The 10896-nt window shown below is 37.3% G+C and overlaps 1 protein-coding gene across 1 annotated transcript; it reads right to left on the bottom strand.

Annotated features, from left to right (window-relative positions):
• Window positions 1–870: 870 nt before the first annotated feature.
• LOC142625057 (uncharacterized) lies at window positions 871–1437 on the bottom strand. The gene has a single exon (XM_075798766.1). The coding sequence runs from the start codon at window positions 1435–1437 to the stop codon at window positions 871–873; it is 567 nt and encodes a 188-aa protein (XP_075654881.1).
• Between the last annotated feature and the right edge of the window lie 9459 nt (window positions 1438–10896).

Here is a 10896-nt window from a genome sequence, read left to right as displayed (position 1 = left end):
GCCCCCGACAGTTCCAACTTATCACACTCATTGATCTCGACGGTGCTGCACAATAGCCACCACTGTTCTTGTGAATTCCTTAGCCATCAACCTTTTTATTTCATCCACCTCAGTGTCTGTTTTCTTCTTCTTTTGATAAGTGTCTAGTTCAGTCTGTTCGTGGTCTTGGGCTTCTCTTTTGCTTCCAGCATGAGTTTCCTCAGAATTTGGAAATGAAGTCTTCGGCCCCGTGTTAATTCTTTTCCAAGTTCTAGGACTTGGATTATTTGCCATAAGCCCATTATGGAGAAGGGCCTTTATATGTGGGCCTTGGTCCAGCGTCCCTTCCAAAATGGGTCCACCACTATTCCTGGCTGACAACTCTGCATCAGCATGGTCTTCGTTCCTGCAATTAATGTCATCATCAAGAATATTAGTCAACACACTAGGATCTGAATCATTATTAAGATCATTATCAATCTCCTTAATGTGCACCTGAAATTTATCATTGTCCATGAGAATCTTCGTAAATTTTGTCGCATCTCCGGATTTTGGAATTTCCTGGAAATCTGCACTTTCCATTCTCATGATGCGCGTCTCTCAAGACTCCGTTGGTGGGCCACCGTCCGCTATCATCTGAGTAGGACGTGACTTAGGTGTACTGCCGTTATCTCGATAGTCACCTCTTCTCTGTTCTTCCTGCCCAGCCACTGAGATCACTTTCCGTTGTGATGGGTTGATTTGAGATGCTCGCAACCAATCGCCGTAAGGTTGGTCTTAAGTGTTAAGTGTGCCTTTGCTGCGAATCCAGATATCACATTCTTTTGCGTCATGCATTAGCCTTCCACACCAGTAGTAGAACACTGGGAGGTGCTCATACCGAAAGGAAACCTAGCCTTCACTATCAGGTCCAAACCGTACCCGTCTCCCTCGGCTTAGAGGCTTCATGATGTCCACCTCTATACGCACTCGCATAAACTCCCCTCCATCAGTTTCGTCCTCATCGCTGCCGTAGATGACATGCCCAAGAGATTGACATATTCCTTCTGCCGCTTCTATTGTCATTCGTCGCATTGGGACATCATGTATTTGGACCCAGAATGCTGCCGTATCAAACTGGATTTGTTTGATGGATTGATCGGTTTCATATCGGCATAGAGCAATCAGATATTTGTCGAAACTCCACGGTGCACCAAGAAGAATTCGTTCCGCATCCAAATCGTCCTCGAAAGTGAAAAGAATACGGTGGTTGCCGATGTCTTTGATATGAAATTCATGCTTAGTCTTCCACAGTGGTCGAAGGGTCCGAGCCACCACTTCTATACTTAGTGTGCGTTTTGTGAAAAATTTTCCTACTAACATGCTTCTTGGCTTGAGGTCCTGGTTCTCAAAGTCAAACGTGTCCCCCTCCTGTTCTGAAAGAGACAAACGGCTCCAAACTTTGGTTAAAGAATCCATGTTTTACACTGTTTCCCTGACCCCACGAAAAAGGAATACCCAAGGAACTAAGTCCTACAGGAGGAACTAGATTCTATTGACAGGGAGTCTGGCGCCGCCAAGACTCTAGATCAAAGAAACCTCATCTTTCTTTCTTTAATAAAGGTTAACAGTTCAAGTAATAGTGTTTTTTTTTTTTTTTGTTTAAGTTGCGTGTTGTGACTAACCCATCCCATGTGTTGTGCATTTTTTTTTATGTGTATATATATATATATATTATGTATTGTGCTTATCTCTTAGTGTTAGTTGAGATTTAACAAAATTAGTTTATTTTTAGTATTGTGTTGTGTGCATAATTAGTTTTTATTTTTTGGTTTCCTACAGTGTTTACTCAAAATTTTCAACTAGAGACTAATAACTGTTCGCGCCGGGTGGGCCCACGGAGGGGTAAAACGCTAGCTCAGGAAATTCTTTTCAAAGTGCAGGTAATAGGACTCGAACTAGGGAGCACACCCAGTCGAGCCCAATACAAGCACCTTGAAACCGAGAGCCCAACTAACTCGGCCAACCCTTGGGTTTAGCAGCATATTTTAATTATTTTTTTAAAATATTTATAAATTATGAGAAAGTCAACTATAACGATTATCGTTAGTTAATAAGAGATGAGGAAAAAGCTAGGTAGTATCGTTAAGTCTGGGAGAGGAGGAGAGGGAAGAAAAGAATTACTTGGATTTCAAATTGACAGCTAGAATCAACTCCACGGCATGACCCATATAGTTGTTCCTTTTTTAAATAAATAAAAAGAATTTATCCTCCTCCTTTTTGGTTATTTGATTTGGTTCTGATTTTTGGAAATTTGCTAGTAAAAAAAATGAATACACTCTACCAAACACAATAATAATTTATAGAAATCCCCAAATCCACAAACACAAACTTGTACAAGTTTTATCATTAAAAACTCCATGAATGGTGCTGATTCTCTTTATCATTTGCTTCCACAACCCCCTGAGTGTTAAGCTCAAACCAACCACAGGTGAGTTTGGTTGGGCTTTTTGAAAAAGTGCATAATGAAAAAGTGGAGTTTTCAAAAAGTGCATAATGAAAAAGTGTTTTTTCAAAAAGCTGAGTGTTTGGTAAAAGCTGTTAAAAAGTACTTTTTAAAAAAGTTGAGTGTTTGGCTAGCACTTATAAAAGTTGCAGTTTGAGGTGTAAATTACTAAAAAGGACAATGTCTATATAAAGAGAATTCTTTTTTTTTAATTACCTCTTTTAATGCAAGTTATGGACACAATATTTTCACAAAAAATTCACAATAAAGTCTATATAACAAGTTGTTAATGGTAGGAAAAAAAAATGTCACTAGTAGGTCTAAATGAGAACTAATAACAACTTACTATTTAAAATTTATTATGAAATTGTTATAAAAATATTCTGTCAATAGTACTATTTTTTTCCTAAAAAAAATAGTACTAACTTAAAAAGTTTAGAAATATAATAAAATATCACAATATTTTCACAATACTAATTTAGAATTAATCTTTGTAACATAAAATTTTATTAACACTTATCTTTTAATTGAGTTGTTCTAGTACTCACAATTTTTGCGCTACCGCATACTCTATAACATCACAGTTATTAAATATTACACACCTATCTTTTATCAAATGTCACAAATAGTACCCACTTATCTTTTATTACATCCATATGTTTTTTTTTTTCTCTTGGTTTTTTCTCCACCACACACCTACCCCACTCCCATCTCTATCTATTACTCTTTTTTTTCTTTTTCTAATGCATTCCGGATGCACTTTCCCTTTCTCCAGCTCTCTCTTTCTTTCTCTTGCTCTCTCTTTCTTTTACTTTTTCTATTTCTACTTGAAGACTCTAGCAATGATAAGAAACAGAGTATTAAGAACAAGCAATTGCATGCTCCACCGTTGATCGAAGGACACAGGCAGGCGTTGTCTCTTTTTTGCTCCTCCGTGGGTTGCTTGATTGCTCCACCGTGGGTTAGATAAAGACTGTCTCTTTTTTTTTTTTTTTGCTTTTATTGTTATGATTTGATTAATTTTAAGATTGTGTTTTTGAGTTTGTATTTTGATTATGCTTGAGTTTAGAGATGTTTAAGAGAAATGATTGTTGTGAATGTAGCTATTGTGAATGTTTGATTGAGACTGAGTTTAGAGATGTTTGAGAGAAAAGATCAAGAATCTGTTGTTATTGTTGTGATTTTTGAGTACAAAGAACCTATGGGTAATTTAGGAAAAAAAGAAACCCAAGAAAACGTGATTGTGCGCGTTTTGCAACTAGAGCTCTGAGCTCCATTTTGCAAATGCGCGTTTCTTCACAAATATAAAACACAACTTTTTTCAAAAAATTGCATTTTGTGCTGAACCAAACGCACATAAAGGGTTGGCTTTTTTCAAAACGTGTTTTTTGGGCTCAAAACGTTGAAACAAACGGGCACTACGTCGCTTTGAGTTGGCAACATCAAAGTTGAGCTCGCTCATATCAATTCTCAATTTTGGCCTGAAGTCTGAAATGTTTTTGTGACTCTGGGGATTTAAGTGGGTTATTATTGTGTGTGATAATGTGTATTCACTTCCTCAATCAATAGCTTTGTGTGAAGTTAATGGCGTGCTCTCCATTGTTTCGGTTTTCTATTCCACCACTCGGCACCTATTTAGGTAAGGAAAATGTTTTTATTCAACCTAGGTTGAAGACATTTTTATGCAACCTACTATGTGGTAGTTAAAAATTACCATATGTACTTAAAGTCGCATGATATTTTTAATGAATTATGTGCCTTAGTTAAATAATACATATGAATGATTTTTTTTAAACATCTGCGTAGTAAGTTGCATAAAAATTCCTGCAATTTAAATTGCATTGTAACAAGCAACAACACTCTTCACGCCTGGTAGAGAAATATGTTTCAAATATTGTATATAATTTGATATTGTCATTTAATAACCCAGTACAAATTAAGGGCCATATGTACATATATAGTGAAGTTTGGTAACTTACCATGTAATGCACGATCTCAAACCCTAATCTCCAAAACAATAGTTTTATATTCAGTGCACAAGATTCACAATAGGTTACAAAAAGCGGGCCAATTTTTTTTTTACCCAGGGGTATTGCCTCCAGGCCCTCAAGGAGGCTTGTCCATGAGTGCAATGGCCTGGGCCTCCACTCCATGGATTAAGCCTCAAAAAATCTCTCATTAAAAACAATAACAATATTATTACGGGTTGGGTCATAATCTGGATCAAACACAACTAGGCACTGTTAGGATTAGTGCCCTTAAATCCTATTGTATGATACTGTGTATGATACTGTGTATAATATTATGTATGACATTATGTATGACATGATGTATGACTTAATATTGTGATTGATAAAGTTGTTTTATTATTATCTAAAATAATGGTAACATGAATATGAGACATTATCTTTTAGTCCATGAGATGCATAGTATGTGATTTATGTGAAAAGTTATAGAAGATATAAATCACAAGTTCTTTGTAAATTCAAAATTTAGTTCATAGTCGGTGATAAAATTGGACATTTCATCTGTGAAGACTATAACATATCAACTAAGATGATTTGTCTTGATCATGGAAGTGGAGACTTCTAGTTGATGTGTTGGTATGTTTTAAGAGTTAAGACATATTGAACTAGACCGCTGTGAAATTTATTATTCTCCTAACGACTATCATATGAACGATAAATCTCACAACTTCTATTTACATGAACTCTTAATCCTGAGAGGATAATAAACCTGATCATAAAGTGTAGGTTGCTTTCATATATCAGGAGTGAGATCTAAGTAACGGTCAAAACCTTAGTATGTTGGACAGCAACATTTAATATTGATGGAACATATATTCTTAAGATGGAATTCATAGTCTCTTAACGGGGATATAAAATATTCCCTTGAGATAAGTTTAATGGGTTCAGTTATTCAGAGAGTTAGGCCTAACAATTTTGGTAAGAAGTTACTAAAGTATATATTTATGAAATTGGATTTCATAAATATATGATGAATAATTTTAAAGGATTAAACTAGGTACTCAAGGATAAGATGTAGTAATGTACAAAGTGGCAGTCTACATTCATGACTTTGTATTACTACGAATATTTTATGAAGGGGCTGCATGTATAATAAAGTCTTGGGATATAAATTATAAATAAGGTCTAGAGTGTAATTATATTTATATAGTGGTATTAAATATAATTAATGGTAACTTTGGACTTGTCAAGAGTTAATAGAAAAGCCTAAGGCCTACTGGAGCTAGTGTCTTATTGGTCCCTTTTGGTCCCACTCCAAGCCACATACTAAAACCCAATTGAAAAGGCTCAAAAGGCTAGCCCAATTAGATAATCAGTTATAAAGAGAGAAACATACAGAATTTTATGTATGAAAAAGAGAGACATCATTGTGAAATGGTGTTTATGTGAGAGTGAGACACTCTGACATTCTCCCTTGAAAACTGATTGAGAGACCACACTTCTTGGGCGTTAGTGGAATTAGAGTGAAGATTAAAAGTATTCCCGAGTATTTCAATATTTGGTTTTGAATTTCACCGCTCCAAGATATGCTCTCTTCTTCTTATATTCTGAAATTTACATAGTATATGTTATCAATTTCAAATGAAGTAGATCCGTTTATTTTCCGCTACACATGTATTGTATGTAATACAAACATGTATTTTTCCATCAAGCTCCACAAAGCCCAACACCTTTAAGTGAGATCCCCAAGATAATAGCTCGCTTGGGATTATGTGCAGCAAAAAAAAAAATCACTCTAAATATCTTTTAACTCATTGATGTTAATATTGTTTATAATTATCCTTATGTATTCAACACACTATAAATCACTCTAAAAACTAACTTTGGTACCAACATCAATAATCAGTGGAGTTGAAATATATTTTTATTATTATGAATTTATAAATAAAAGAAATGAAAATGCCTTTGTCTTTGTCTTTGTCTTTGTCTTTGTCCTTTGTTTCCGATCAGATTGATCCCCCTCTAATTAAAGATGACTTCAAACCAAAGACCACATTTCTTTTTCTTTTCTTTTCTAGGCTGAGAGAGGAGTGATGAGATAGAGAGACGGAGACAAAAAGAGAGCTTATCGATCTAAAAGTCTAAGAAGCATGAGGTTTAGGAGGGAGAGAGAGAGAGAGAGAGAGAGAGAGAGAGAGAGAGAGAGAGAGAGAGAGGGTGATAGGGTATTTTCAATTTTTACACCAAAAAAAATTCAATTATCTAGCACCCAAAAATTAGCACTACTCGCATGTATTTTTTACAAATAGGTGACAAAAAATTATTTTGTCACCAACAATACCTAAATCTTAATATTGGGCGACGAGAATAGACTTTTGTCACTTCTAGTAAGTATTTGGTAATGTGAATATTTCATCTCCCTAAATCTAACTTTTAGGGACGTAATATTTCGTCACCATAGACTCCTGTAGATCTCGAGCCTTAAAAATTGTAATGGCTCCTTTTTTATGACCTATAGTGTCAAAAAAAATATTTCGTCGCCAATTTGAATATATTTAGAGATGAAATATTGATTTCGTCGCCATAGTCCATGTTTGTTATAGTATATGGCTCTTTCTCTCTCTCTCTCTCTCTCTCTCTCTCTCTCTCTCTCTCAAAAGAGCAATATCAATATGAATATTGCTTTACTTGTTTCGTTAGGGTTTTTCATGTATGGGAACAAATTGAATCAAAAAGGATTGAGCTAGCCAACAAAAACATAGACTTAACAACATTAGTGTAATCGAAATTTGAACTAAGTGCAACCTAGTAAAATGTCAAACCAAACTCATTTGATCATACCAAAGCAATCTAGTAGCTAGCATTCTAATGCACATGAATTCCTCATTTGTGCAAGGAGGAGACTGCCAATATAAAATTGCCTCTTAATATTTGAAAGCTAGATAAAGCAAAGAGTGTGTTTCCTTACTGTTTTCTCTATAGCATTTTATTCTTTGATAATGAATAAGTCAAATAAAGTGGCTTCTATTTAGACTGCCATCCAAACCCAGATATGTGGATAGATTTCAAATATGAGAAACTTCAAGATTATTGTTTTGGTTGTGGCAAACTTGGGCATGCTAGAAGCCAGTGTTCATCGCCTATCCACCACAAAATCCCTCTACACCGTTTTCATCTTGGCCCCCGAGGATTTGGCCCTTGGATCAAAGCAGGCAACTTTGGCCTCAAGGCCCTCACTTGGCTAGAATTTCTGAAAGAGGAGGCTGCTGATTCAAGCCCTCCTTTTTCTGACACAAGCATTACCCAGGTCAGTCACTTACCCCAAGAAACAAACCAAAACACTCCACCAACCTCCCTCAAGTCAAATCCCCTAGCCGTCCTTCCCGTAATTTTAGCATCTCCCTCTGACACCTCCCACCCAAATCCCATATCCCCATCCCTTCATTCCCATTCCCCAACCACAAAGCTCTTGCCAAATCCCATCACCACCTAAAATATCTCTGATAACACGTTACACCCATAAATTTTTGGGAACTCTCATCCTCATTCCCATTCACTAAACATAACCCATCCAAACTCTTGTATCCATAACCCAACAATCACAATGGACCCTTCTCTTAATTTGAACCCAACATCATCTTGAGCCCACAAAAAGCCCACAATCTATCCTAGAGTCTCTAATCCCCGCTCTTGGGCCTAACATCCTTGACTCTAATCCATTAGGATCATGGCTCAAAGCTCCTGAAGTCCAATCTCGAATCCTCCAATGGATCACCTTTGTCAACCTTAATGAAAAACCATCCTCACCCATCATCCAGCCCAACTTCTCGTGCCCTGACCTCTCTTCCCTCCAAATTCAAATCCTTATGGATACCTCCACAACTACCAAACGAAAACTCCCTTCATCCTCAGAAAACTCCAACAACAAAAAGTTGAAGTTGAAACTTCTACCACCTCCATCCTGCCCTCCCTCATTGGAGCATGTCCCCCTCCTCCATCCTGGTTCATACCCCTAACATCTTACAGCTAAACCCAAATGGAAGACATTGGCTAGAACCAAAATCCATCCCCAATCCACTCCTTCAATTTCTGATCTGGTTTTATCTATGGCTAAGGAGGCGGGCCTACCCATGCCCCTAACCCCCCCCATAAAGCTTCTTTCTTGGAATTGCCTCGGCTTTAACCGGGCTATGGTAATCCAAAAATTTAAGGGTCTTTTGAGAGATGTTAACCCTGATTCCATCTTTCTTTCTGAAACAAAAATTCCTAAACAAAAAATTTCTCCTCTTCTTACCCAACTTGGTTTTGTAAATATTGTCTATATCAATCCAATTCGAAAAGCTGGCGACCTTTGCTTTGCTTGGAAAAATGGTTTGGATATTGAACCCCTCTCCTCAAACAACAACCTCATCAATGTAATCATCTTTTCTGAAACACTCCCTGGATGCTTTCCTTTGTATATGGTCCTCCATACTCTTCTCTCAAAGCCAACTTTTGGAAAAATCTCGAAACCACAATAAACTCTTTTGGTGGTGTCTGGGTGGGGATTGGTGATTTCAATTGCATCCTCTCCCAGTCAAAAAAACAGAGGGGCCGCCCTTTTGCCTCATCCTCCGATGGCGGTTTCTCTGGTTTCATCACCAACAATGGTCTCATCGACCTTGGATTTCAAGGTAATAAATTTACTTGGTCAGACAAATGTTCTGTTGGTACCATTAAACAACATTTAGACAGAGAAATTGCAAATGACCAATGAAGGCTTCTCTTTTCTCGAGCCAATCTCCTTCACCACCCCATTATTGCCTTTGACCATGCCCCGATCTTTCTCTGTACCATGGGGGAAGCTCGAAATGCACCTAAACCATTCCGTTTTGAATTAATGTGGACCCATGACCCCTCTAGCTTTGTCATTGTCAAATCCTCCAAGTCCAAGCAGTTCATTGGCACTCCAGCTTTTTGCCTTTGCCAAAAAATAAAAGAATCCAAATCCTCTTTGAAAAAATGGAACATAGATGTCTTTGGCAACATCCACTTAAAATCAAGACCCTCATTGATCAAATAAACACAATCCAAGACCTTCCTCCATCTGCTTCCAACTTTTCCTTAGAAAACTCTCTTTTGTGTGAGCTCAATGAATGCATGATTCGTGAAGATATGCATTGGTGTCAAAAATCAAGAAATCAATGGCTGACCTTTGCTGACCTCCATACTAGATTTTTCCATCTATCCACCATTATCCGAAGAAGGAAGAATGCAATTGATTTTATAAAAGATGAAGATGGTACTTGGCTGTCAGGACACCATCTAGTTAGTGATTGTTTCATCAATTACTACAAAAATATTTTCACCTCCCAACATACCCAGCCAAGCCATCATATCGATCTTTCAGATATCATTCCTCACTCTATATCCTCTGAAGAAAACGAAGCCTTATGTGTCATCCCTTCTGATGATGAAATAAAATTTTTTGCTTTCAGTTTTGCATCTTCTGAATCCCCTGGTCCCGATGGTATGTCTGCCATTTTTTACAAAACCTTTGGGGTATTGTTGGCAAAGAAGTCATAGCCATGGTTCAATCTTTTTTTGCCAGTGGTCTCATGTTAAAAGAAATGAACCACACGTTCATCACTCTCATCCCCAAGACCCTTAACCCATCCACTGTTCATAATTTCCGCCCAATAAGCCTTTGCAATATTTCTTACAAAATAATCTCCAAAACCTTAGCCAATCGCCTAAAAATTCTCCTCCCTAAACTTATCAGACCATGGCAAGCCGCCTCTATCCCTGGTAGAAACATCCAAGACAACTCAATTATCGCGCATGAAATTTTCCACACCCTTCACCAAAAATGCATAGGCACTTCTAGAATGGCAGCCTTAAACCTTGACTTGGAAAAAGCTTTCGACAAGGTCGAATGGCCTTTTTTGCTCTCAATCTTCAAGCATTTTCGTTTCTCAGACAAATGGATTCAAATGATTAGATTAGTCAATGCATCTCTACAGCATCCTTCTCCATTTTAATAAATGGCTCTCTAGTAGGTCTTTTCACCTCCAAGCATGGCATTCGTCAAGGTGATCCTATCTCTCATTTTCTCTTTATTTTGGTTACTGATGTTTTGTCTAGATTATTTCTTCAAAAAGAGGCTGAAGGTTCTCTCCAAGGCATCAAGATTGCAAGAAACTGCCCCTCAATTTCGCATCTTATGTTTGTTGATGATCTTGTGGTTTTTTCTTGAGCTAACCATGCTGACCTTACGGCAGTCCAATCTTACTTATCTTAATTTCAGACTTGGTCTGGGCTTTCCATCAACAAGAGGAAATTGGCATAACCTTTAGTCGAAATGTTCCTCCATCATCCAAAATTTCTCTGCACAATCTGATTGGTTTGAACCAACCAACTTCCAAGAATTTCTACCTTGGGCTTCCCACTCATATCCAAAGAGGTCACCAAGCTCAATTCAACATC

This window comes from Castanea sativa, chromosome 2 (genome assembly GCF_040712315.1).
Source record: "Castanea sativa cultivar Marrone di Chiusa Pesio chromosome 2, ASM4071231v1".
In the NCBI taxonomy this organism is placed as follows: domain Eukaryota; kingdom Viridiplantae; phylum Streptophyta; class Magnoliopsida; order Fagales; family Fagaceae; genus Castanea; species Castanea sativa.
The sequence above is the reverse complement of the archived record's forward strand: the minus strand, read 5'-3'. Positions and strand labels throughout refer to the sequence as shown.

Excerpts from the sequence above, each read along its gene's own strand:
- LOC142625057 (XM_075798766.1), bottom strand. The coding sequence starts at position 1,437 with ATGGATTCTTTAACCAAAGTTTGGAGCCGTTTGTCTCTTTCAGAACAG.